Source organism: Pseudorca crassidens, chromosome 12, assembly GCF_039906515.1.
Source record: "Pseudorca crassidens isolate mPseCra1 chromosome 12, mPseCra1.hap1, whole genome shotgun sequence".
In the NCBI taxonomy this organism is placed as follows: domain Eukaryota; kingdom Metazoa; phylum Chordata; class Mammalia; order Artiodactyla; family Delphinidae; genus Pseudorca; species Pseudorca crassidens.
The window spans coordinates 88664740-88692286 of record NC_090307.1 but is presented as its reverse complement, the minus strand read 5'-3'; the positions used below and the strand labels follow the sequence as shown (position 1 = coordinate 88692286).

At 48.6% G+C, this 27547-nt stretch overlaps 1 protein-coding gene across 2 annotated transcripts in view; it reads right to left on the bottom strand.

Annotated features, from left to right (window-relative positions):
* Nucleotides 1–27547, bottom strand: part of TMEM132C (transmembrane protein 132C) — a 373251-nt gene that overhangs the window by 67141 nt on the left and 278563 nt on the right. For both annotated transcript variants that reach the window (XM_067701197.1, XM_067701198.1), the window contains exon 4: nt 7814–7997. In XM_067701197.1, the coding sequence (XP_067557298.1) occupies nt 7814–7997 (184 nt within the window). The remainder of the gene's footprint in view (nt 1–7813; nt 7998–27547) is intronic.

The window sequence follows — 27547 nt, the reverse complement described above, 5'->3', positions numbered from 1 at the left end:
GTGGAGGCGCTGGGCAGCACCTCAAACCGCACCTGGCACACAGTAGGTGCTTAATAAGGAGAGGTTCACTGTGGCATCGCCCTCTCCCCACAGGCTGGGGTGACGGAGGGCTTGGGGTGAGGGTTTAATTCTCTGCGGCCACAGCTTTTAGTCTTTTTTGTGTCATGGGCATGTCTCACTGGCTGGTGAAGCCTAAGAATCCTTCTCAGAATAAAGTCTTTATAATTAAAAAGATCCATGCACCCCAGTGTTCACTGCAGCACTGTTCACAGTAGCCAAGACATGGGAGCAACGTAAGTGCCCATCGACACATGAATGGATACAGGAGATGTGGTACATATATGCAATGGAATATTACTCAGCCATAAAAAAGAACGAAATAATGCCGTTTGCAGCAACATGGATGGACCTAGAGATGATCATACTAAGTGAAGTACGTCAGACAGAGAAAGACAACTGTCATATGATATAACTTACATGTGGAATCTAAAGATATGGTACAAATGAACTTATTTACAAAATAGAAACAGACTCACAGATGTAGAAAACAAACTTATGGTTACCAAAGGGGGAAGAAGGGGGAAGGAATAAATTGGGAGATTTGGACTGACACACACACACAGCTATATATAAAACAGATAACTAATAAGGACCTACTGTAGAGCACAGGGAACTCGACTCAATACTCCGTAATGGCCTATATGGGAAAAGAATCTAAAAAAGAGTGGATCTATGTATATATGTAACTGTTTCACTTTGCGGTACAGCAGAAACTAACACAACATCGTAAATCAACTATACTCCAATAAAAATTAATTTAAAAAGAATAAAGTCTTTAAATGCATAAAATAAAATACGTAGGCTTGCAAAGGAAGCCAATTGTGCTGAAATACAGGATCAAAATATAAAGAATATCTGAACGAGAGTCATGCATGTGCTTCTGTGTTAGTGCACCTCAAAATAAGATCTAGGACTGGGTGTAAAGTGACCATAATTTCCAACTAGTGAAACGTAGAGACGGTATGTCAGGGTGTCTGGATCGCCAGTAGTATGCATGGAAATCTGTGAAACGAGTGCAGTGGTGGCTGCTAACACTTCGGGGGATCTCTGTTCATAATGGGCGGAAATGCTGAGTTTTGGTTAGAGGTTGTTAGTGAACGTGGAGGTGGAATTTTTCCCGTTCAGGTTCACAGACCTGCCTGAGGTCTCTGTGATTCCCAAAGGGACTAAAGACCCCTTCAGGCGTGCTGTGGCATTTTTACGTCCTGGTCATCTGCCACTTCCCATCCTCTCGCCACTCTCTCCCAGGACTGTTTTTCTGACATTCCAGCGGGAACGTGGGGTCGTGAGGTGGGTGACCGCATTCTCGCTGGGAACGTGGGGTTTTGGGGTCACTCGGGCTGCGGACAGATTCCCCTGGGGCGTCCCCTCCCCCATCCAAGGTGATTCTGACTACACATGGGTGAACATTTCTATACTAACATCATGTCTTTAGGGGATCTATAAACAACTGGTTCAATACCTACTGAAGTAGCATTTCCTTTTAAATATAATTAGAAGTTTAACGTGGAACAACTTAAGGTAAAAGAGCTAGCATTTCCTGAAGGCTTACCAGTGCCAGGCAAGGAATTCTGAGTACACTTAGTTCTCAAAACAGTCCTACGAGTCTGGTATTATTTCTATTCCCACTCTACAGATGAGGCACAGAGAGGTCAAGACACTTGTCCGAGGTCACACAGCCATTCAGAGGCAGAGCTAGGACTTACGCCAACATAGTTGGCTCCCAATTCCTATACTGTTCTCTATTAGAGAAAATATTAAGTAAAGGATAAACTCAGTGGTGTCTGGACATCGTAAAAAGTGAGAAGTTGGTGTGCTAAGGGTTGGCAGTTAATTGTGCCACGGTGCATGCGGTTTTCTCTCCTGGGGTCCCCTCTTATAGTACGTGGGCTCCGACTGACATTCAGGGTGAGGAAGAAGACAGCGCTTAGCCTGTGAGTCCCTCCCGCTAATCTTCCTATGTTAGAATCACTTTTTTTCTCCATCTCCATCTCTCATCCCCAGTGAAGTAATATAATCTTTAAAATCAGAGCAGTTTTTACTTTCTACGCAATGTAAGTAAAACAATGGAAAGTATAAACTTGGGAAAGACCTGAGCCATTGCTCATCCCCCCACCCCTTCCTTTTACTGATGGGGAAACCCAAGATCACGTAATGATGGTGAAAACATGAATGACAATCATAATCACATTTCTGGAGCATTTTCTTTGTGGCAGGCAGTGAATAAGGTACCATTGATTGGATAACTAATCAGCAACCTTGAAACCATTGCCACCAAGTCAAAACAGCTTCTGATGAGTCATAGATCAGCTTTTTAGACACAAATCTGGGCTGGTTAGTTGGAAAGAGGGACATTTTTAAATTGAATTCCAAAGAAAATCTCCAGCTGTGGCAAGGAAAACACTTATTCTGCCCATATAGTTATTTTTCAACTGCGCAAACATTTTTCAATTGCCGAGAGCATCAAAGCCATCCTTGAAATACTCCTAGAGAATTACAAATGTAAAATCTTCAAGTTGGAGAAGGAGCGTGGAGCACAGGGTGCTTTGGGAAAATCAGAAAACATTATCTTTTCATTGTCCCTTTAAAAATAATATTATTCCACCCCTGTCAAAGGAGATGTCCCTCGATTCTCTGAAATGCCTGTATTTGCCTTTCTCTAACACAGGATATTGCCAACACGCTTCCCCACGGACTTCAAAGCCAAGTTAAGTCATCCATCACTTGTAGATTGACAGGGGGTCCAAGGGCATCTCTGCAATGCCACAGGCCTGCGAATGGACGTTCCGTTCCCCAGTCTGGTTCTCTGAATTTAGCAACAACAAAGGATGCAGAGAAGTAACCACGGGATACTGCTGGGTAGAAATATCCGGCCACGGGGTTCCGATAGCCCAGTGAGATCCCTTAACCTCTCCCCTCACAGACTGAGGACAGTTGTGATGTGTCCTCTGGGAAGGAGAGTCGGAAGCACGTACCCCTCGGTATCCCTCAGCATCCTGGCTGGAAACAGAAGGTCCACTCAAAGGAGGTGAACTGGAGAGTGTGTGATGACAGAGCTGTGGGCAGGATCAAAGGATGGTGCAATACCCAGATGCCCATCTCAGCTGGGAGCCTGAGGCAAGCAGCCCAGTTACTGGTACCCAGAGGGAGGAGGACCATGGAAAACAGCCTCTTTGACAGGACAGGAGCTATACGCAGAGAGGACCACGCCCCTGGCGAACGTGCGGCAAGATGGGGCCGGGGGTGGGACAGGGATGCAGCAACAGGGGGAGGCATAGGGGTGCAGCCGTGTTCCAGAACTGCCGTAACGAAGTACCACAAACTGGGTGGCTTCAAACGACAGCAATTCATTCTCCTGTGATTCTGCAGACCGTAAGTCCAAAATCAAGGTGTCCCTAGGGCCGGGCTGCCTCTGAAGGCGCTAGGGGAGAGCCGTCCTTGCCTCTGTTCTAGATTCTGTAGGTTATTGGCAAGTTTTGCTTTCCTTGGCTTGCACGTGCATCTCTCCAAGCTCTGCCGCCGTCCCCAAACGGCCTTCCCCCCTGTGGTCTCCTCCAGATATCCCAATTGAGCTATCCTTGTAAGGACGCCAGTCACTGGATGTTGGACCTCATTTTAATTTTTTTTTTTGGCTTCGCCGCGTGGCATGCGTCTTGCGGGATCGAACCCGGGCCCTCGGCAGTGAGATTGCGGAGTCCTAACCAATGGACTGCCAGGAAACTCCCCTACCGTTTTATTTTTAAATAAACTGCAGGGAGAAGCTCTGGGACATGAACAGAACTGGGAACGGGTTACACGCCATCCCCTTGTCCCGCGTTATTCGTCTTCGTGGAAGCACCTTATCATGACCTGGTCTTAGCGTAAGAAATAGCTTCCTATTTGCTGTCTGTCTGCCTCCCACATCCCCCTGCCCCTGAGGGGAAGCCCTGTTAGTTTACTGCTGACTCCTCCGATGGAACACAACATGCACCCACAGTGCCTGCACCTCGTAAGAGCTCAGGGTGAGGTTGAGTGGCTTCTGCACATCTTTATTCTTGAAAAGAGACCAGCATCCCCGCACCCCTGCCGCCAACCTGCAGAAACTGTCACATGGAGGTCTCATGTGACACTCTCGTCGGGTCTCAACTAGCGATGTGAATACTTTTCTCTTATATCGAAGAAGAACTGAAGCCCAAGCACTAAAGTTGCCGCTTCGTCTCCTAGTCTGTGCTGGCCCCAGGCTGCCCTGGACCAGCCTTCCGTCCTGGTCCCAGCGGCCAGACCCCTCCCTCTCTTCCCCCCCAGCTGATGTGGGCACATTGAGGGCAGGAGCTGAGGACTGGCGGGCTGGGAGATGCTCGAAGGCCAAGGAGCTGGACCCTGAAGCTTTCTTGCCCCATGCAAGGAAAGGGTCCTGTCGCTGAGTTAAGTCTGACGGCGGGGTGGATAAACGATGGCTTTGTGAGGCCGAGTTCTCCACCCAGGATGGTGCTGGGGGCGGGCAGTGTGATCCAGGGGGCTCCCGCCTGGAAGGGTCACTCTGCTGGAGAGTTGAGGGTACCGTCCTCTGCTCCTTCCATCTCATTTACTCACTGGGAGTTGGAAGGTACTGCTGGGTGAGACAGAAGGCCACCGAGAAGCACATGGGTGGCGTCATGGCTTTCTTCCTGGATTTAGGCAGGGGTTTGAGAAGGCCTGATTTTAAGGTGAGAACTTCCCCAACGAGGCTCATTTCCTATTCGGGAATCCTCTATGTTACCTTTGGGCAGTTTGCTTTTCTTTAGAACGAGCAACGATTGGGGCAATTAATTGTTTTCAAAGACTGACCCGTTGCCTCACTGGCTGCTGACAGGTAACATAAAGATGTGCCTCTTGTTCAGTTTTCTAAAACATTTCTCATCTTCTAGTCAAGCTGCCATTTCATTTGCTACTTCCTTTCAATAAAAGTTTCTGTTTTGGCCGCTTCTCAAGGTACTAAAGCTCATTCCAGAAAAACAAAACAAAACAAAAAAAAACCTTTGAAAATACAGAAAATAAGAGAATAGAAATCCCTCCAAATTGCCTCTTTTGTTGTCCACTCGCTAGTATAGTTCCTAACTGTCCACGTCACTTTGCAGAGTTGATGTCAAACTGTACATTCGAGGGGAAGCAAAAGGATGACATCACATGAGCTCTTAAATCCGGCCGTCGGAAGTCCTCGTTCTGTTCCGTGCAGTCAGCCACTCTGTGACCTTCCGGATGAAGCCAGTTTGAATTCATTTACAGTTATTTGCACACAAAAGGATTCTGGGTGTGACATAAGTCGTCATTTCACTTTACCTTAAAGCTATTACAAAAACATAATAAGCACAATAATAATGATACCGTTGCTTCACAGAAGGCTTTCTTGTAGTCCCTTGAAAAGCATGGCCAGGGGCTTCCCTGGTGGCCCAAGGGTTAAGACTCAGGGTTTCCAAATAGCAGGGTGCATGGGTTTGATCCCTGATCGGGGAACTACGATCCCACAAGATCCCACATGCCACGGGGCACGGCCAAAACAAAGAGCGTGGCCAAAATCCTATCTCATATACTTACAATGACTTTACTTTTCACAGTATCTGCAGGGCTTATCTTTTTGAAATAGGTAGCGTGGGAACTAGGCACCTATACCCTAGAACTGGTGTCGAGGTCCTGTGACATAGGTCTGCAAACTTTCTCTCTAAAGGGCCAGACAGAAATTATTTCAGGGTTTGGGACCCAAGGGGCAAAACTGAGCATATCAAGAAGCGACTTATATCACCGTTCAAAACGTAGCTATTTGAAAATGCAAAAACCATTCCTAGCTCGCGTGGTGTACCAAGAGAGGCAGCAGATTGAATCTGGCCCATGGGCTGTAGACTGTTGAGGCCTCTTCTAGGACATGAAAAGTCAAGAGAAGTCATTTTCTAACCTCAGAGTGTTAACAAATCCTAACACCTCCTGCGGTGGACATTTGTTGCTGTGTCTGACTAGCAGCCATTGCCCCTCTTTCAGTGGAATCAGATTTTCCCATCCTGCACCACGCCTACCAGCCCTCCATCTGATCCCAGACATGCTCCAGGGGGAGGTGTTCCCCAGGCCTGGCCATTCAGAGCATCACGTCCTTTTGGCTTCCGTGACTGGCTTCCCAGGTTAGACGCGTGACCCAAGCCAAGACAATCAATCCCAATCAGAGCCAGTCCTAGGAGTTTTCCTGGGTGATCGGCAATGGTCTTTCACTCTTTTCCTGCTGGATGTGATGCTGTGACTATGTCAGCATGGCACTGCCAGGGGCCACCTTGGGGACAGAGCCTCCTGTACCGTGACTCTAGCCAAGAGGAGCACAGAGCTGAGAGGGGGAGAGAAGCCACCTTCTGTGATCACGTCATTTGCACACCTGCACCCTTGGTACTCAACCTGCGCTCTGCTGTCTCTGTCTAGAGGCATCGGCGTAACTTAGGAGCTTTAAAAAATACCCAACACAGACCTCCTAAACGAGAACCTGCACCTGAGAAGAATCGTCAGGTGACCTATATGAACATTAACATTTGAGAAACACTCTTCTAGACTTTTTAAGTTATATGTGAGCTGGTTACTTCTCATCGTGCTTAAGCCAGTTTGAGTCGGGTTTTCTGTCACATGGAACTCAAAGACTTCTAATTGATATATTTCTTAACCTGGTGTCACTGAAGCCTGCTTATTCCAAAGCTGAACTGAAATTAGTTTTAGAATATCCACGTCAGGCTCCATGTCTCTGAAGGCGAATCCTGGCAAAGACCACTGGAGCTATACTTCAGAACGCTCTTCCAGTGCCTCTGAAACACCACCCTCTATGTACCTCCATAAGGAGGACTTAACACTTGTGCACAGGCAGGTCCTGCAGAATATAGTCCCAGGGCTTGGCAGACGTGGTGAGTGACCACAGGATAGAGTTACAGTCTAGCCCCTTATCATCCTCTTCTCTTCTCAGTTCCAGCTGCACGGGGTCTAGCTAGAAGTTGGTAACACGGGTTTGTGTATACTCTATTCGTGTCGTGTTCTACTTGTGTCAATCACATGTTGACTTACTGTGTAGTGAGGCAGAGACTGGGGTAGTCACCCAGCTCTTCCTCTGCACCCATGTTTCCCAGCCCTCTTGAAATCTGATGGGGCCACAGGACTCCTTCTGCCCAAGGATGTGTGTGAAAGTGTCCTATATAATTTACACACCATTGCTTAGAAGAGCTTGCGGGCCACTCTGACTGCTCCTCTGTCTTTGCCACCAAGAAGGCCACGTGTTTCTGATGTTCCAGCTCCAAGATGATGACGTATCCATCAGTCTAGATCCCTGAGGGACTGCCTGGAACAGAGCCCCCTACCATCTAAACCACGTGGCAGAAGCAAGAACAACCTAGATGGCATTAGGCACCTAAGATTTGGGGGCTGTCTGTAGCAGCAACATACCATACCCATCTTAATAGACATAGTGACCTCAAGCTTCCTTATAAGAAAGGAACAGAAGTAAAAAGAACTGGAGTAGACTTCAAGAAGAGAAAGTAAGTAAACACTATAAATTTGGCAAATGTCATGAAGCTGCTATGAAAATAGCTGAAGTTGAGACAGGCTGGATTAACGACGACAGCAACTTCCAAAGACCAGGAAGAGGGGAAACTGTGAATGCAAACGTCCCATGAAACAACTGAGGCAAACATCCTGGGAAAGAGACGAGGGACACCAGGGTACAGTCAGACAGCTGAACACACGATCACACGCGCATCCATGATCACACCGGTCTTACCATGGCCAAGGGCACGATGCCAACCAGGTCCTTCTGGCTGATGAAGATCTCAGACACGGCGATGTCCGTGGTCCCCCTCCGTGGGTATTCCACCTGCCAGGTGATGGGCTGACTCCCCGACAGGCTGCTGAAGCTGGCGATTTCAAAGTTCATCTGCACAACCTCATTGAATAAACTGCTGCTTCTGGAAGAGAGCAGAGGAAAATAGCTCTAAGCTGACTTGGTTCGGTGGAAGGACATTCAATCCCTTTGCTCCATTCTCCTCACGATTATAACTAGAATGTAAGGACAAAGGAAATGCCTTTCAGGCACAGCACCTGGGGCTTGGCACCAGCTACAATGTAGGGACCTGGGCGGGTGGGATGGAAGAGCGCCCACGCGTTAAGAACGTGGCCGAAGAATCTTCAACATTGAGCATCAGCGTCTGTGCTGATGGGCCTCTTGGACTGATTCTGACTAGCTCTTCAGACAGTGAGTTAATCCAGTTTGCCTCACCCTGGCACCACGGACCTGGATGACCTCGGAACTCAGTGGACCCCCTTGAAGTTCAGCGTCGTTTGTGTGGTAGATATGGTAAGCAGCTAAATCAACGTCTTTCAACCCCTTCCTAGCTTATCCTCCTACAGAAGCTGAGAAGCATGAAATGACCTTTCTAGACTCCCTTGAAGCTACCTGCAGGCCTAAAGCCAAGTTTCCACTTGTCAGAGCCACTCTACTGGTACTTAGATGTAGAGTGGGTTATGAAGCGGCAGTGGGGAAGGAAATTAGGATTTTTCTGACAAGCATCATGGTCCGGGTTCTTCCGGGGCAGCTGTGGTGGTTCTGTCATCCAGGCCCCTGTATTATCATGCCAAGTGATGTTTCCAGTGCAAAGGTCCACTGCAGAGTTGGTCATTTTTCTTGTATTTCTTCCCTGTCTGCCCTGTCCCTGGCTGTGTAATAAACACATTCAATTCAACAGCTCTCCTAGAGATTCCTGGAATTGTCCAGTATCCCTTAAGGAAAACTCTTCTCTTTAGAAGGGCTAGTTAGCTAAAGGGACTCTGATGTCTGCAACTAAGAAATGTGACCACTACCCTGTATTTGAAGTGGGCCCAGATATATGTATTTTTTAAAAGCAAGCTTGCCGCAGCAATTCTGATGCTTGGGGAATGACCGACAGTCCAAACATCTCATTTTTCGGATGACAAAACGAAAGCCCAGGAAGGGAAAATTGCTTCTTCTCAACCACACAGCTCGTTAGTGGCAGAAGCAAGCTGAACGCAGCCTCTCCCAATTCCCAGCCCTGTGCTCTCGACGGCATTCTCCTCTAATTTAGTTGGGGGTCGAGTATGAAATTACAAGACACCAAGCAAGCCTCCTTAGAACAGAGATGGCAAACTGTGGTCTGTCAACCAAACGCAGCCTGCTACCTGTTTTACGTAAACAGTCTCACTGGGCCACAGCCCTGCCCGCTTGTGTATGTTTTTTCTCTGGCTGTTTTCGTGTTACATACAAGAATATGGTTGAATAATCATGTCAGGTAATGTAACACCCGCAAAGCCTAAAGTATTCACTAACTGGACCTTTACTGAAGAAGTTGGCCAGCCCTTGTTTTTAGGAGGTCAGAGAAGGGAAAATGGGAGAAGCTTTCTGGAACTACTGAATCGAAAGAATCAATATTGGTGGAGGCAACAAGGAAGGGCATCCCAGGCATACAGCTGGGTTTGTAAGGTGGGCCAGGGAGGATCTGGAGGCCAGGCTGAGGGGCCCCCAATACCCTTTGCCTGTAGGCTAAATATTAAGTAAGTGGTGGGCCAACAGTTAGCACTCTCTCGGCTGGCAGCTTCTGGGAAGGTCACCTGATGTCAGGTGAACTGAGGGGGATTTTCCACAGCACATCAAGAAAGAAACACCAGAGATGTTAACACTGCGTCCCAAGCATGTGCTGGTACCACTGTGAAGCGTCACGGAGAAGCTCTTCCCTTTGCTGTGGGGATTATCAGTTAAAGATGCACCCACTCAATCTTCAGGTCTTGCCCAGTAACCAGAACGCTAATTTCTCACTCTGTTACCCTCAGACCCGTTCAGAGGGCTGGGGCGGGACGTAACAGCAAGGTCGCTGCACCAGCCAAAGCACCGGCACTCATGAATCTTCCTTCCGGTACTCCGGGCTGGAAGTGGAGCCCGGAGGAGAGCGATTTATGAGCTGCTGCGTATCCCTCTGGGAGGGAAAACGATTTCAGCGTCTGGAACCTCAAGCCATGGGCTGTGCAAGATCAAGAGTGAATTATTTGTCTTGGAAAATGAGGGAGACGTGTCTGGAATCTGGAGTGTTTCCAAACTAAGGCTTCTTGGCCCAGCAGCTAAGGCCTGGAGGGATCGGGGTCTGCTTAACTCAACTTCCGGACATCCCTCCTGCATGCTCTGGCCAGCCTCTCCCTGCACTCGGCTCATGACCTCCCTCATTTCAGGGGGTTTAATCTTGCCCTCTCAGGACTAACACCCTCCCTTGGTACCTCCTTATCTGCAGCAGAGCTGGCTACTTGGCTGTGCTCGCTGGAGACGTAGCTGTTGCTTATCTGACCCTCTTCAACAAAGAATTCCCTTTCCTTAGTACTGCACGTGGCAAAAATCCAGTTATCCAAAGATCCCGTCGTGGCCCCTAAAGGATGCCTACGCGGAGAATAATGCTAGAGGTTTTACAATGTGCCTTCGACCTACGCCCTTCTTTAAGGCGGAAGACTCCTGCCCTAAAGACAGTGCAGTGTGGTGATTTCCAAACTGTGGTCCATGGGACCCCTAGTGTACCCGGGGGGTGTGACAGTGCTGGCTTTGGGGCTGGAACTGGTCCTTGATACAGCCCTTTCCTCCATCTCACTCCTGCTGCACAGATCCAGTGTTACATGTTGGGAATATTGGGCATCCAAGAAGTATTTCATTAAAGAATGAAACAGAAAGGAAGTGGTAAAGGGGTAGAAAGAAAAAGAAAAAGAATGAAAAAGAAAGGAAGTGGTAAAGGGCAGGAGGGAGGTTAGTGGGTAGAAGCAAGAAGAGGACCCGTGACTCTTTCAGGGGAACACAGCCAGTGTCATGACTCATCTGCTGTCACCTTCCAAGCAGACCTCCTGAGCTCACGTCCCGGCATCAGCCGTTACCGGCTGGGTTACTTTGGGCAGCTCTGCCCTTTTTTCCCTAGTTGCCAAGTGGGAACTCAACTCCTTCCCATTTCATGGAGTTGATACGAGGATTAAATAAATGATCACCTAGGTCTCAGGCGCTTAGAACAGAACTTGGCACGACCAAAGGTTAATAAATGTGAGCTCTTCCTGTTTTTAGCAGGACTTGACACTATGTTCATCCTCTGTGACTTTAGACTTGGTCAAAAGCCACCTTTTAAACGTGCCCCTTTAGGGCTGGTCCAGGAGCTCCCGGAGAACAAGCCAGAGTATAGATGCCAATTCCCTGCTGCTCGTCAGGAACTGGGATCTGTTCAGATTTGTACACAGTGCGTTTACTTGGTAGCTGCTCCTGTCAGACACAATGCCATGGTACGATACATATGCTAGCAGATGGGGACCAAGAGAAGAAGAAACCTGTCTGCAATTCTGTCTGTGGCCAGTGCTTTCCTACTCCCTCTGAGCCAACTGAAATCTCTGTTAAGCCTTTGCCTTGAAGGGACCAAGAACCCTCCGTGCCAGCCTATATGGGGCTTGTGATATCTTTGGAGTAATAAATAGAGGAATTGAAACCCTTGAGTGACTCCAGAGAGAGCCCAAGAACCACTACTTGCTAAATCAATAGTGTAGATTTATGGCAGTAACTCTCAAAAGAAATGTTCAAAATTGGCTTAAAAAAAGCTCTTACCCAAAAGCAAATAAATTCCCCCAATAGTCACAATAAAGTTTGGACTCTGGAAACCCAATTTATCAAACCTCTTAGGTGTTGCACTCCATCTTGTAAGAAAATGAGGTCTCGGTGTATCTTAAGAAGCCAAAAGGGCTTTACCTCCCCACCGTGGAGTGTAAGGGATTTCAGCTCCCAAGTCAGACACTGATGACAGCTTACCGCCTGCAGAAAGAAATGAGACTAACAGAATGAAGAGATCAGCCTTATAACAGGGAAGCAGAAGAATTTGGCCCAGGCTTCGTCTGATTCATTTTACTTCATGTGTATTTCATGAAGGCAAAGGACACACACATCTCCTCTGGGAAAGGCTTTATTAGATAGTCCCATTGACCCCACCATCCACAGGAATGCCCTGATGATCTCTGGGTGCTCTCCACAGTGCTGCAGCATATCGGTTTGAGCTGCAAGTTCCAAGCAACAGAAAACACCTTGAGCTGACCGATAAAGAAAAGGGAACGTAACACGTGCCTCAAAATTACTAGGAAGTGTGGAGAAAAAGACACAGAGAATAGGCGGGAACAAAGGAAAGTGGGACAAAACCAGTTCTAGACGGGACACCACTGCTGATGCCAAAACGAATTTTCTACTGTCCTTGACGCTTTGCACCACTGATCCCACGTTCAAAGTGCTGAGTGGGGATATCAGATTGGCTGAGCTGAGCTAACATCGCCTAATCCAATATGTCAGGACAGTGAGAAAGGATCTGGTCTCTTATGGAGAGAGTCATCTCTTCCATTCCTGCTGTCTGCAATCAACACGCAGGGCAGAATTCAGGATGCAGGATAACGGTGAAGGACAGAGGATGGAGAAAAGCCTTCGCAGGTTGCCCTGTTTCCAGACACACTTGGGCTAGATTGAGCTCAGACTTAATTTTTTTTCCCTTCTCGCTATCCCAGTCCCCAAAGCCTAAAAATGTACAGGAGCAGGTAAATGTGGAAGGATGAGGAAAGAGAGAACTTTACGCAAATAATATTGATGCCAATGACATTGGTTCAAAGGTGAACTGCAACCCTTAAGGAAGTAACCTGAGCCTTCCCTTTCTACAAAGCGGGGACTCTCAACCTTGGCTGGATGTTATCAGCTGGGGAGACTAAAAAAAAAAAAAAAACTATGGATACCTGCGTCTACCCTGGACCATTGGAATCAGAATCTCAAGAGGTGTCACTCAGATATTAGTATTTTTAAAGCTCAGGTGATTTTAATGTGTGGCCAAGGTCGAACATTACTGCCATACCAAAAAGGCTCTCTCTCTGTGATCACCAAGCGTTTTGCTTTTGAATGATTCTTCTTTCTTTCTTTCTAGTGTCCATGCAGCAATTGTATTGGGTAGGCATTCCAACCGTGGGCTCTGAAATAGACACACTCGGGTGTGAATTCTGACTCTGCTCTCTAGTGGGGCTGTGATCTGGAGCAAGTTGCTTACTTAACCCGTTCGTCCTCAAGTTTGATGACTTATCTGGAATTATTTGGTGGAAGGAATTATTTAACAAATTCTGAGGTCTGGGTCCCACACGAGGGATCTTCATTCACTGGCCTGGAGAGGGACCTGGGAACTGGGATTCTTAAGGGCTCCCCAGGTGATTCTAATATGCAGCAAAGTTGAAGGACCACTAACTTTCCCTGTAGAAGAATCGGTTCCTGGATCTGTGATCAGCCACCTTTATGAGGCTGTTGGAAGGATAAAAGGTGTCATATGTGGAAAGCCGAAGGCATACCAAAACAGCTATTCATCACGTGGTAGCTCTGGCTGCAGCATTTCTCCTGTTCCGTAACCTGGCAGGACTTGGACATCTTTGTGCTCCTAAGGCCGTGTGTCCTGGGATTGGCGGAACACAGCAGGTGGGCAAAAACAAGACCTTACCCAAGGCCGCTGGATCCTGATCTAAGCATCCCTCCCAGGCAGAGTGTGCCTCCAGCTCTGACCCTGACTTTGACTAGACCAGGTCCTGTCACTTATTTTCCTTTCTTCAGCGTGGTGGATGGGTGTGAGCACATGTTTTCTGAGTCAAAGCTCTGGATACGAACCTCACATTTACCCTCGAGACATTACTCATGTTACTCAGGCTTTCAATACCTCAGTTTACTCATCTCTGAAATGGGGACACATGTTCTGCTCTTTCAGGATCTTGTGCATGTTTAGGGAGATAAATGTACACGCTTAACTCCCTCTAGGAGCCTGGCACATAGCTGCACAAATTGGTGACAGCTAACACGGAGGGAAAGCGTTGAGCTCATCCCTCAGATCCAACTGGATCATGAAGATGCCCAGAGGCAAGATCATGTGGAGAGAGTGAGGCCCAGCCATCCTGGCTCCAAACTATTGTACCAGATAAATACAGCTCCGTAAGAGTGCCTAGGAAAAACCTACAGAGGGATTGCCCAGGAAATTCCCATTTATTGAGAAATAATAGTTATTTGAAGATAGCAAGCTTGGGACAGTTTGTTACACAGCAATGGATAAAGAGATGATGTCTCTGACTGATACAAGTCTTTCACTTGATTCCTAAGGGATCTTAGAGTCTCCCATGCACTTGGCCAGCAGGATATGGCAGACGTCTAATAGGATTATCTCAAGATGCCAGGGGCAGGGAGGGCTTGAGAGGGAGCTCACTCCACTGCCCAGTCTCTCCTAAGGCCTGAGTGGTACAGGAAAGCAATGGAATTTTCACCTAGTTCCAGGGAAGGCTACTGAAGTTAGTCTCCTGCAGTCTTTCTCTTGCAGGGAAAGATGTCATGGATGGCGCACTCAGAGACCAGGTAGAAACACGGAAACCTCATGAACGTTAGCGCCGAACCATGACCACACCTTAGCACTGGATGACATGCCTGTGGATGAGCCATGAGCCAGATTATCTGAAGACCCAAGGTCCCCCCAGCCCCCATCCAAAGTTATCATCCTTCCCACCTGGGTCAATTTTGAAGAAAATGGGGCAGAGCTCGAAAGACTGAATCAACCGAGTTTAAACCTGAAATGCCTTAGCGAACTTGAAATCAACCAGATTAACTTTTCTACTACCAAGTAGAATGGGGGCTTAAGGCAGACCTTGAAAGCACTGACAGATAAAGGAATAGAGCTGTATATATATGGTCTGCACACTGGATTTGTAGGTTGGAAACACACCCACGACCTTTGTTAGTGGAAGTTGAACACGGCAGAGCAAGTGTTTTTTGAGGGTCCGTTCTGAGCCTGGCCCCGGAATTAGCAATGCTTTCATCTCCCAGTTCCTGATAATACAATGTCCCTGTCTCCACTATTGCATCAGTTTCCTTCTCTACCATTTTCTCCCTCGTTTATTCTACTCAAAACCACCAAGCTTCCCTCTACCTCACTGCCTTTGCACTCGCTTCACCCCCAGATATCACTGCGGTTCACCCATGACTACATTCACCCTGTTATCCGTGGCTCAGCCAGCCACTTTATCCACATCATCACACAACACATTATACGTTTATAGGCATTGGGTCGCTCGCCATCTGCCCCCTCCCCTTTTTCTCCCCTGAGAGCTCCATGAGAGCAAGGACACTGTATTGTTCACTGTGATATTCTCGTGATACGTCACAGCGCTGACCCTCGGGAGATGCTTAGTAAATATTTGTCGAATGAATAATGAATGAGTGATGCTCCAGGAGCCGGGTCCCCTGATGTTCACATTCTTCTTTCCTTCCACTAGGCAGGTTAATATTCATTTCGGCTCAAGAAGGGAGAAGGAGTTCCCCACTCAGTTGGACAGGAGGACAGATGCAGCCTTTGAAGCTATCAGCCTTTCCAGAAGGGTTGAACTCCTTCCAAGGGAGAAGCGAAAAGCAGAGCCCACTGGAGATCTTCCAGGAAAGACATGCCCCAAGGTCCACTACGAAAACTTCGCCTTTTCCAAATATCACAGAAGACAGAAACTGGATCTGCTCCAAAGCTTGCTGTTGAATTTTAAGCCTGCTGAGTACCACTAAATACATAATGAAGAGGCTGAATTAACTATGCAAAAGTATAATTTACAGTTAATGTCTGTAATTGATGAGTTGAGGGTCTCTGTGGCAGCGCGAACCACTAAGACTAGAAGGACTGGAGGGGATAAAGGAAAGTTTTACTCTAAAATAGAAAAGAGACGCGTGCTCTGCTCAGCACCCGCCATTCATCCATCCATCAAACACTTACCCTGTTTTGTGCCAGGCGTGCGCTTTGGTACTTGAGATACAGAAGTGAATGCACTGTGGCCAACAGTGGGTCACAGACCTCCACCAGAATTCCCACCACCTGTTATTAGTTTCCCATTTATTTGCCTAAAAACACTCACAGGGAGGAGAGTGACCAGAGTGAATGCAGATGGAGCATGTCCTGGGGCTGCTTTGCTCTGGTCCCCTGGTCCCCTCTGCAGCATCCGGCTGCCCTGGCGTCTTCCAAGCCGGGGGCGGGGTTCTGCCTGAGTTGAGAAAGCAGTCTAATTCTTGCTCTACCACTTCTCTCTGGATTTGGGGGTCCATCCCATTCTCATCCTGGGAGAATTTACACTGGCAACCTCTATCCTTCTAGTTAATGCCCTGAACCCCAGCTGCACAACAGAATAACTTGTCGTGCAAAGCACCAATGCTTTTTCAGAAACACCTTCCTCGGGCTTCCCTGGTGGCGCAGTGGTTGGGAGCCCGCCTGCCCATGCAGGGGACGGGGGTTCGTGCCCCGGTCCGGGAAGATCCCACATGCTGCGGAGCGGCTGGGCCCGTGAGCCATGGCCGCTGAGCCTGCGCCTCCGGAGCCTGTGCCCCGCAACGGGAGAGGCCACAACAGTGAGAGGCCCGTGTACCGCAAAACACAAAAAACAAAAAATAAAACAGAAACACCTTCTTCTCTCCCCTTCAGATTCAGCTGGTCTGTGGTGAGTCGGATGTCATTTTTTTTTTTTTTTTTTTTTTTTCTGATAAAACTTCCGAGGGTATCCCCTTGTGAAGCCAGGGTTAAGAAGAACTGTTTTCCAGGGGTTGGGGGAGGGCAACTGGATAAATGTAGTCAACAAACTTCCAGTTATAAATAAATACTAGGATGTAATGTACAGTGTGATAAAGATTAAGAACACTGCTGCCGGTTATAAATGAAAGTTGTTCAAAAAGTAAACCCTAAGAGTTCTCATCAAGGAATATATATATGTATTTCTATTTCTTCAATGTGGTTTCTCTATGACATGACGGATGTTCAGTAAACCTGTTGTGGGCATCGTTTCATGATGTATGTAAGTCAAATCATTAGGCTGTACACCCTAAACTTCTACAGTGCTTTATGTCAATTATATCCCAATAAAACCGGGGAAAAAAGAGAACTGCTTCTTATTCTTCGTTTAAGGGAATGATTTCAAATACAGAGACCTTATTCTTGTACCAAACTCAGCAGCACCAAGACGACAGCCCCATCCAGAGCATAAATGCAGAGGCAGGCTCCAGCATCCAGGCCCTTCATCTCTGTGTCGGGTTCCCCAGTGCTGTGGAAAGCTCCACCCACCAGACCCTAGAAAGCATCCGTTTTCTGGATGCTGCTTGTACTGTGGTCAGCAGTCAGAAAACGGAGCCTGCACCAGGCAGTTCTCTAGAGGAGATTTAATTTTACTTACAAAGGCTTTGGAGAGGCGGAGCGGGCACACGGGATGGTGAGGGAACCAGAGATTATCAATGGGAAGAAGATGCTCCTTCAGGGTCAGGGGACAAAGGGCAGGGCTGGTGACCCCAGGAGCTAGGTCACTGGGGGAGGGCTGCAGTCAAGAGCTGCCCAGTAGGAAAAGAACCAAGAAGACGTAGGACCCACTGCCTGCGACACCATCTGAAGCAGAGAGGGCAGCAAATATCCCGACTTCTTTCCTCCATCCTATTTCAGTCTCTCACCAGCGCCTCCCGCTGGCTAAACATCACCATAATTCAGTTGCTGAGGGATCCTGGCAAACACAGTTTGGAGCGACCGACCACAGAGCAAGGGAATGGCAGGGAGTAGACTTGAGACCAAATCGGCAAACAGCTGGCACACACTCCCAGCATCATGTCCACACAAACAACACCAGCCCCACGTGCAGCGGGGAGTCCACACACTGTCTGGCTCTGCCAGGAACACAACGTCCATGATCATCCCACAGATGTTTAACGCGCACCCACTAAAAGCCTGGATATGAAGACGATTAAGTGAAAGCCCTGAAATCAGGATAACTCAGCCACGAGGGTGAGAAAAGGCTTCCCTAAAACGGGGACTTCTGAGCTCAGACCTGAACTCTGAGTGGATGTAACCCAGAGGAAATAAGAGGCAAGGGAATTTAGGAAGAGGGGTTGTCGTGGGTGGAGACCTTCTGAGGACCCAAAGAAGACCAGCTGGAGTTCAGTGAGCCTGGTTATAGACACATCCTAACACCCGGGCAGCAAGCTTGAGGCTGGAAAGGACGGGGCGGGGCCGGCACCCTGCGGCGCGGCTTGGTGCTGGGGGCGGTGATCAGAGTCTTTCATACTCATCCCTCTAACATTTTTAAAAACAGTTAATAACTGTCAGGTTGACGTTTTCTCTTAAAGGAAAAATACAAAAACAAACCAGGAAGGCATCCTGTTGCGTGGATGTAGTCGGGGGAGCACCTGTTCCCCTTGGCTCGGCCCCCAGCTGGGTCTCAAGAGAGCTGGAGACCCCGTGTGGGAGCTGAGGCTGGAGAGCAGTCAGGGCAAGACCCCGGAGCACGGTGGAGCTTTAGCTGAAGGACTCGGGGTGCTACTGGCGTGAAAGCGTTCATTAGACTTGCATTCGAGAGAGACCCCTCTGGCTTCCGCGGGCAGAGTGGCTCCGGAGGTGCAGCGAGGGGGCGGCCGCATAACCTCAGAGGAGAGTCATGGCGGCTTGGACCGGGCGGCAGCATGGAGTGGGGCGCCGGCAGGTAGGGAGAGAGGAACCCCTCAGTACTTCCGATGGAGTGGATGGGGCAGAATGGAGAGAGAAGGTCAGTGTGACGCAGCTTCTTTGGCCACTTAGAAGGTGCATTAAAAGGAGAAACACGCGGGGGCTTCCCTGGCTTCCCCGGTGGTGCAGTGGTTGAGAGCCCGCCTGCCGATGCAGGGGACACGGGTTCGTGCCCCGGTCCGGGAAGATCCCACATGCCGCAGAGCGGCTGGGCCCGTGAGCCATGGCCGCTGGGCCTGCGCGTCTGGAGCCTGTGCTCCGCAACGGGAGAGGCCACAACAGTGAAAAAAAGGAGGAACGCGCTGCTTGATACTGAGGGTTCTAGTTCTTTAAACAGGCTTTATTGCTTATATTCTCATCCTTGGGTCATTGGTCTTTCCCATTGGGGTAAGGGGTACCATCATGCCCCCCAGCCTTGAAGCCCAACAGCTAAAAACAAGGGTTGATTTCTCTCTTTCCCCACCTTCCCTGCCCCTACCCACTCCTTCAGCCAGTCCTGTTGGCTCTGCCTCCAAATCTCTCTCTCTTTTTTGCCGTTTTATTTTATTTTTTTCACCAAATCAGTTTTTAAATTTTATATTGGAATATAGTTGGTTTACAATGTCGTGTTAGTTTTGGGTGTACAGCCAAGTGAGTCAGTTATACGTATACGTATATCTCTTCTTCTCCAGAGTCTTTTCCCACATAGGTCATTACAGAGTACTGAGCAGAGCTCCCTGGGCTCTACAGTAGGTCCTTGTTGCTTATCTATTTTATATAGAGCAGCGTGTGTATGTTAATCCCAACCTCCTAATTTATCCCTCTCCCCACCTCTCCCCTTTGGTAAACACAAGTTTGTCTTCTAAGTCTGTGAGTCTGTTTCTCTTTTGTGCAACATGGATGGACCTAGACATGATCATACTAAGTGAAGTAAGTCAGACAGACAAAGACGAATATCATATGATATCACTTACATGTGGAATCTAAAAAATGATACAAATGAATTTACTTACAAGTATATCTTGAGTCAGTTCACCTCTCTGTCTCTTTACTGGGACCTTCTGAATCCAAGCCCTCTTCATCTTTCTCCTGGACCATTGTGGTTGCCTGTTCTCCCAGATTCTACTCTTGTCTCTCTACCATCTGTCCTCTTCCCAGGAGTCAGAGCGGGGTCTCTGCATAATACATACCTCCTCAGGCCATGTGCATCCTTAAAAGTCTGCCCGGCTTCCTGTCGCAATTAGAACACAACCTGAGATCCTCCCGTTGCACCCATCCTCCCCTCTGATCTCCTGTTTTGCGTTCTCTCCCTTGATCGCTATGCTCCGGCTGCACTGGGACTCTTGTCTACACGAACACGCCAAGCTCATTCTCACTTTTGTCTTTGCGTTCCCCCTGCCTGCTGTCTGCATGGCCTCCCTCTTCTCACTTAGCATAGAAGCCAACACCTTCAAACACCTGAACACGTAACTCAAGGAGACAGTCTCCAATACCCACTTCCAAAAACAATCGTATGGCTAGATTGTCATTATTGCATTTATCACTAGTGAAGATATCGTTTGGTGTTCCTTTGCTCAGTTTCTGTCTCCCCCACTAAGACGGAAGTTTCTTGAGATGAGACACTTGCGCCATCTTGGTCTCTGCTGTAACCCCCTTCCCGCCACCATGCCAAGAATAGTGCCTGGTAACGCAGGAAGAGATGAATAAATCTTTATTAGTCGAATGCATAGATTCCTCTGTCACAGCTTCACGATCCTCGGATAACACTGCTATTTGCATCAGCCGGTCGTCGGGAAACTAACCTTTACTCTTTCCTAGCGACAGTTATCGGCAATATCCCCAAAAGACACGTCCAACTGGTTAAGCTGATTCGGGGAAGCTAAAATAAGCCGAAGAAACGGTGGTGAGAAGGAAACTCACTTCTAGAGGTGGACTGTTGAAATGCAGAGCTTCGGTAATCCCTCCAGAATCTGCAATTTGTCACTGCTCGGTGGGGAAGCCAATACTCCCTAGGAGTGAAGGGGTAGCCCGGATGGCCCGTACGAACCTTCTTTTTAGTTTCCAGAGGCCCTTCAGTGTCCTAAGGACAGGCACGGGGCCAAGCCTCCTGGCCAAACAATCCCGTCGCAACTCCACGCGACTTGTACCACTTGGCATTTCCAGTTTAGGGAAAGGCTCTATTAAGTGCCCTGAAAGTGTCCTTAATAGAAAATAGACGAGCTGAAAAGAACTACCTCCATCCAAAAACGTCGAATCTTCAGTCAGACAAGTGACTTGGACCATGGGGATGACAAAGCATTTGACTACATCAATGTTAACGAGTGGCTTTCAGTCGGAAGAGCTCGTGAGTGGTGACGTTTAAGTCCGATGGGGCTGTCATGCTAAGTGTAGGGGAAAGCAGATTCTTCAAGCCATGCACCCCATTGCCTCGGAACCTACACAGAAGGCAGCCCAGTGTGACAGGAATCAAGAGATGGCCATAGTCCTGAGGTAGTGGCTACTCCTCCTTTCAGAGCTCCCCAGGATCCACCCAATTTAATATGACTTAATAGCATGGCAGCGTCCTCTTGGAGAATCAGCCTTCTCCTACTATACCGAGCTGTGATGGGAGGTTAATTTCTGGTCATTACTCCCCCGCCTCCACTTTACAGATGAAGTGGCTGAATCCTCCATTGTTCTAGTGCTGTATGGCCAATGGCTTAACCAGGTGGACGCGCCCGTCTGGGAACTGGACCGCCAAGTGTTGCAAAGAAGAGAAAAAGGAAGGAATGGCTGAATGGCTCACTCTGGCTGACCTCTCTGCCTCAAGGTGTCCTGTTCTGGTTACTATCGCCTTGTCCTCTGTGTTTCACTGGTTCTTGCCCATTCCCGAGTTGGTCCTTCTGCCTCTTCCGATCCCATGACCTCCTCCTGTTCTGGGTCATGCATTGCCTTTGGCTTAAGTTTCCCAGATTCGGGTTTCTCTTGCTTTCTAATCAAGAACCCTGACCAAGACACCTGGTTGACCCTGGCCCCGCCCTGGGCCTCAGTTTCCCCTTTTGTAAAAGGAGGTGAAATGACCAGATCATCTCCGTTCCGTCATAACACTCTGGACACAGTGGTGTTTATCCCACATCAGACAGACGTCAGCACTCTGGGAGCAAACAGTGCCTGGAGACACAGCTTCGGGAGACGTCCCCACCTTCCTCAAGTTACCTGGAAGCTGCATCAAACTCTTTCATCTCTAAACGGTTCCTTGTGTTCTAACACCAAGGCGGTCTGGCTTGAAAGGCAGGCAGATGCCATGAACGTATGTCCCCCCGGGGAGCCATCACCAGACACAGCAAGAGAATCAGATATCAGGAAAAAATGTAGGGGATGGAAAAGTCAACGGAGGATCAAAACAATATTTCCCCACCCTGTTCTCCGGGGAGCAGTGTTTTTCCTCCAGCTTCACTGACCATTTTGACCCATCGTAAGAAAGGAATGCTTGCTGGCAAGCAGCTCTCTCCCCCTTCAGACGCAGCTACAATGGAGGGAGGGGGAGCCCGGGGCAGGATTTTTCACATCAAAGGCACCGGAGTCCGTAACTATTTAGCTGAGGCACTCTGAGGGGACCTCCAATTTAGAGAAAAAAAAAAAAAGCCGTTCTTAGGTGTCTTGGAAGCTGCCCGAAGAGAGGGTAAAGATGCTGAAATGAACCACATCCTTTGAGAAATCAGTTTAAAGGCTGCAATTTCATCTTAAAGTCCGTTTAGGTGGCCTCCCCGGACCGAGGGCTGTGGGGAACTAAATAATACTGTGTTCACACTGGCAATGGAAACATCATCCTCGTAGAAATACAGCTTCAATCCCAGAGCCTTTGCGCACCGAAGTGTTACAAAGCAGCTGCGACAGCTGTCCTTTTACTTTCCGCAATTCCCAGCCTTGGTGGCGAGGGACCGCGTCCTCCAGCTGCGGGACGGGGAGCCTCTGACCCCCTCCGCCTACTGCGTGCAACGTGCGTTCTTTCAAGAACATAGCTACTGAGTGCCTCAACACTCAGGCGATGTTGGAGGCACTGGGGACGCAGCAGCGACAGAAAAAGATCCTGCGTCTCCTGGAGATTTCATTCTAGTGTATGCATATTGCGGGGCAGGCGGGGCGGTGGGGAAACAGACCAACAAGAGAGTCCCAGTGACTGTTCATCGTGGATGGGAAGCACGCAGTGCGTGACCTAGCGCTGAAAAAATGCTCAAACACGGGAGCTGAAGCATCATCTGACAGGTCCATCTCCTTGCCCCTGGCCTCCCAAGTTGTAGGGACCCCGCTGGGGGTGTGTGCCAGACTGCAGGCGACATGGTGTCACCCGGGTGATGATGATGTTCTGATCCCAGAGGGGCTGCCGAGGCCGTTAGCGAGAGGAAGTGTCCTCACTTGGCCGGATTTCTTTGTCCTTTCTTGTTTCCTCAGCTGAGGGCTCAGAGCAAGCCTCCTCTTGGTGGTACAAACAGGCGCCCCGTGTCCTTTCCCGGCCTCAGGAGAGCCAGGGTTTGGAAGCCAGGCTCCTAACGCACCAGCGAGCATTCATTCCAGGATTCTGTAGACAAGCATGAAACACTGCATCAGAGAGGGTGGGAGGAGCTCAGGAGAGTGGAAACCGATCGTCAGGAACCACCTTGATACGTCTCTGCTCTTCAACACTGTCCACTGAATGGGAAACAGGTGGATTAGGTGGGGAAAGAGCTGTGGACCTGTGCATACACACTGCACTGAGTGTTCACCGTTCCTCAGAACGGTCCTATCTATAGTGCAATCCTTTTCAGCTCACACAGAATAAGAAAGGACACAGAGCTTTCAAACCAAGATATGAACCCAGATCTGATGGACTCCAATTCCCACGCAGGTGTGCGACACATCCAGGTAAACGCCTGAATTTCCATTTTCTAAACTGTGGAATGCTGGGAAAGTGTCTCTATGCAGAGCCCTGCCAAATGGGAGTGACATCACATCCCTCACAGAATCACAGAATTGGCCTGAATGTTAAAAGCACCAGACTTCTTTTTTTTTTTTTTTTTTTTTGCAGTACGCGGGCCTCTCACTGCTGTGGCCTCTCCTGTTGCGGAGCACGGGCTCCGGACGCGAAGGCCCAGCAGCCATGGCTCACGGGCCCAGCCGCTCCGCAGCATGTGGGATCTTCCCGGACTGGGGCACAAACCCGTCTCCCCTGCATCGGCAGGCGGACTCTCAACCACTGCGCCACCAGGGAAGCCCAGCACCAGACTTCTGAGATATGGAAGCAACCCAAGTGTCCATCAGCAGATGAATGGATAAAGAAGATGTGGTGTATATACACAATGGAATACTACTCAGCCATAAAAAGAGTGAAATTTTGCCACTTGTAGCAACATGGATGGACTTGGACAGCATTATGCTAAGTGAAGTAAGTCAGACAGAGAAAGACAAATACAGTATAATATCACTTATATGTGGAATCTAAAAAACTACAACAAACTAGTGAATATAACAAAAATGAAGCAGACTCATAGGTACAGAGAACAAACTAGTGGTTACCAGTCTGGGGGAAAGGCAACACAGGGATGAGAGGTGGGAGGTACAAAGTATTAGGTGTAAAAGACAGACTTGAGGATGTACGTACAACATGGGCAATACAGCCAATATTTTACAGTAACTATAAGTGCAGGATAACCTTTAAAAATTGTGACTCACTATATTGTATTCCTATAACTTATGTAATATTATACAGCAACTTTACTTCAATAAAATTTTTTACATAAAAATAAATAAAAATTTAAAAAAAGCCCCACGCTTCCAGCTTAGTTGAAGGGAGAGCTCTTTCTCTTATTTTAATTTTTTAAAAAGAGAACAAAAAAGAGAGGAGAAGGGGAGAGAGAGGAAGAGGAAGAGGGGGAGGAAGGGGAAGAGAAGAGAGAGGAAGCATGAGGAAGCAGGAGACACTGTAGCTGCTCTCAGTGTCCCCACAGCAGAGCCAGGCTTCCTATGAAAGGGAACTCGGTCCTCAGAGGTCCCCGAAGGGCCCAGGTCTCTCAGTCCTTGACAATGACAAGCGGCAGGGCCGGGGCCCTGATGTTAAATGGTCCACAAGGAAAGGGACTCTGTGGGTCTCAGAGCCCTGGCTGTGCATCCCCACTGCTCCCATCCCTCTGGCAGGTGCTCCCTCCGTGCCTGTCCTGACAGGTGACGCCTCAGCCCCGGCTCCCTGTTTCCAGCCAGGACAGAGCTCGGCACTTCCTGAGGCAGCCAATTTCACCTGTTGGCAGCCTGACGGCTGGAAATCTCTTTATGTTGAGTGGAAATCTGCTGGGTCATGTCCAGTTGTAGCCCCTGTTCAGCTCTGGGAACCAGAGAGAAGTGCATTCATTCATTTGTTCATTCACTGAACACCTATTCTGAGCACTTGCCGTAGACTAGGAAGTGTGCTACAGGTGTGAGCTACATGAGAAGGGTAAAAATGGTAGAGCTTCCGTTGCCCCCCGGGGGGGTGTCCTAGAATTGAATGCCTAATGAGGGCCAAGTAGGGAATAAAAATGAATGAACTGACCCAGGTATGTAAGCGCTAAGAAGAAGCACCACGTGTAACAGCATCTTCTGCATAGCCTGGTGCCGGGGGACAGTAAAAAGCAGCGGGGAAAGGGTGACTTGGAACCTGCCGCCCCATACTGCTTTCATCATCATCATCATCGTCATCATCATCAACATCACCATCCGTCACCATCAGACAGTAATATTTAGCTTTTATCACTTACATACGGCTTACTGTGTATCAGGCGCCATTCTAAGCCTTTAATACTCATCTAACTCCTTTAGGATAAGCACCCTTGTTATCCCCACTTTACTGATGAGGAAACTGAGGCACAGAAAGTTTAAGTGCATTGCCCAAGGTGCCGCCTAGGTGAGAAGAGGAGGAAATGGAACTTGGACCCAGGTTGTCATTTGTTCATGCATCATACAGCCACTCTGAGCCCTGGAGAATCCATACTGAGCAAAACAGCTGCTGCCTCTGTGTCGGGAGCTAACTCTGGCGTTTCTGTGTGTCTGACACCAGCCTTTCATGCTATGCAAACAGCCTTGGAAGCTGGAGATACTGTCTCCCTCTGGGGCAGAGGGCAGATTTGTTTCCAGGCCAGGAGAATAAAAAATAGTGTCTGGCTGCAGGGCAAGGGTTGGGCAGGTGTGCTAGCACCCCCTTGCGAGTTTGGCGGTGTCCCTGTAAGCTCAGCATCTCTCAGAGACCCCTCTGTGTACCCCATCCCACTGAGGCTGCTCTGCATCACCCCCACTGTCTTAGCCTGTTCAGGATGCTCTAACAAATACCATATACTATGTGACTTATTAACACAGAGATTTATTTCTCCAGTTCTGGAGCCTGGGAAGTTCAAAGCCAAGGCACTTTCAGATTTAGTGGTGAGGACCTGTTTTCTGGTTCACTGATGGCCGTATTCTTGCTGTGTCTGCACGTGGCAGAAGGGCCGAGGGAGCTCTCTGTGGTCTCTTTATAAGGGCACTAATCTCATTCATGAGGGCTCCACCCTCATGACCTAATCACCCCAAAGGCCCCATCTCCAAATACCATCATATTGGGGGTTAGGATTCAACATGTGAATTTTGCGGTAACATATTCAGTCTACAGCGCCCACCCACCCTGGGGCAGGGAGACTGTTGCCATCATGAAGTTCACACTGCTGGCTGTGCTCTGAGTCATTAACCGTCTAAATATTTGGGGGTTTGTTGTTTCTTTGCCAATTGAATTTATGAAAGCATGTCAAGCAAACCTTAGGAAATGCTTGCCCATTTCACATTCAGTCTCCTGAATTAATGCTAAAACTAGGCAATACATAATTATGCAAATCTATGATTATAAACAGTGACAAAATGGTATAAAGACAAGTTATATAGGGAGCTTGTAACGGGATGGGAGATATGTGGGTGGGGAGAGAAGGTCAAGGACATTTAAACTGAAATCTGAGCCATGAAGGAAGCCTTGCTAAAGCAGAAGGGCAGCATGGCAGAAGGGCAGCATGTGCAAAGGCCCTGAGGTGGGTGGGGGCAGGTGGGAGAGGGCAGGAGAGAAGAGTAAGGGTAAGTGTGGACGAAGATCTAGGTGGAGGGGTGCAGGATGTTCAAAGGGCTGAACTTGACCCTGAGGGCAAAGGAAGGCCATTGTGGCGTTAGAAGCAGGACAGCTTGTCAGGAGATGGTTGATAGGTGAGGGTCTCACACTCTGTTCTAACTCCTGCTCTGTTCCTTGTGTATTTGCCTTTGTATCTTGTATCGAGAGAGCTGCCCCTGGCTTCTGTCCAGCTGGGGAGTCCACTGATGCCGCTCAACACAGGGAACAGGTGTGAAAATCTGGTACCTGCCACCGAACGTGACACCCGTTGGCAACCCTGTTTGTCATCCGGTCCCAAGAGCTTAGCCAGGCAGCTCCAGCCTGGAGCCCTTCAATAAACGTCCTCGTCAAAACAGTGGAAACTTTGCGTTGTGTCCAAGAAATAGTCTCTTCAGTTTGCAAACACAATCCCTGACCTTCTCTTTGCCGTCCTTCACACACCGGGTCAAAGCTTCATTCCTGCAAGCCAAGGTGATTTACAACTGAAAGGCTCTAATTATTCACAAATAAATAAGTAAACAGATAAAGAAGCGCACTACACGTGTTTTTGGAAGGGGACTTTACGGCCATCCACGGCTGCTCTCTTGAGCTTATTTTTTTCCTACTCTAGACGCTTAGGTCGTTTCTCTGTCTTTAAAATGGGGTACATCACCACGTCCACCCCATAGGGTTTTTACAAGAATGAATGAAATGAGTTAACATACACAACTGTGCTTCAAACAGACTCCGAAAACAAACAAACAAAAAAACCAGACTCTGACCCAGAGGCAGCTCTCTTTGGGCATTCATTGCTGCTGCTGTTAGTTTTATTAGTCACCCTTTACTGCAGGCCCCCAAACTTCAAATCTGG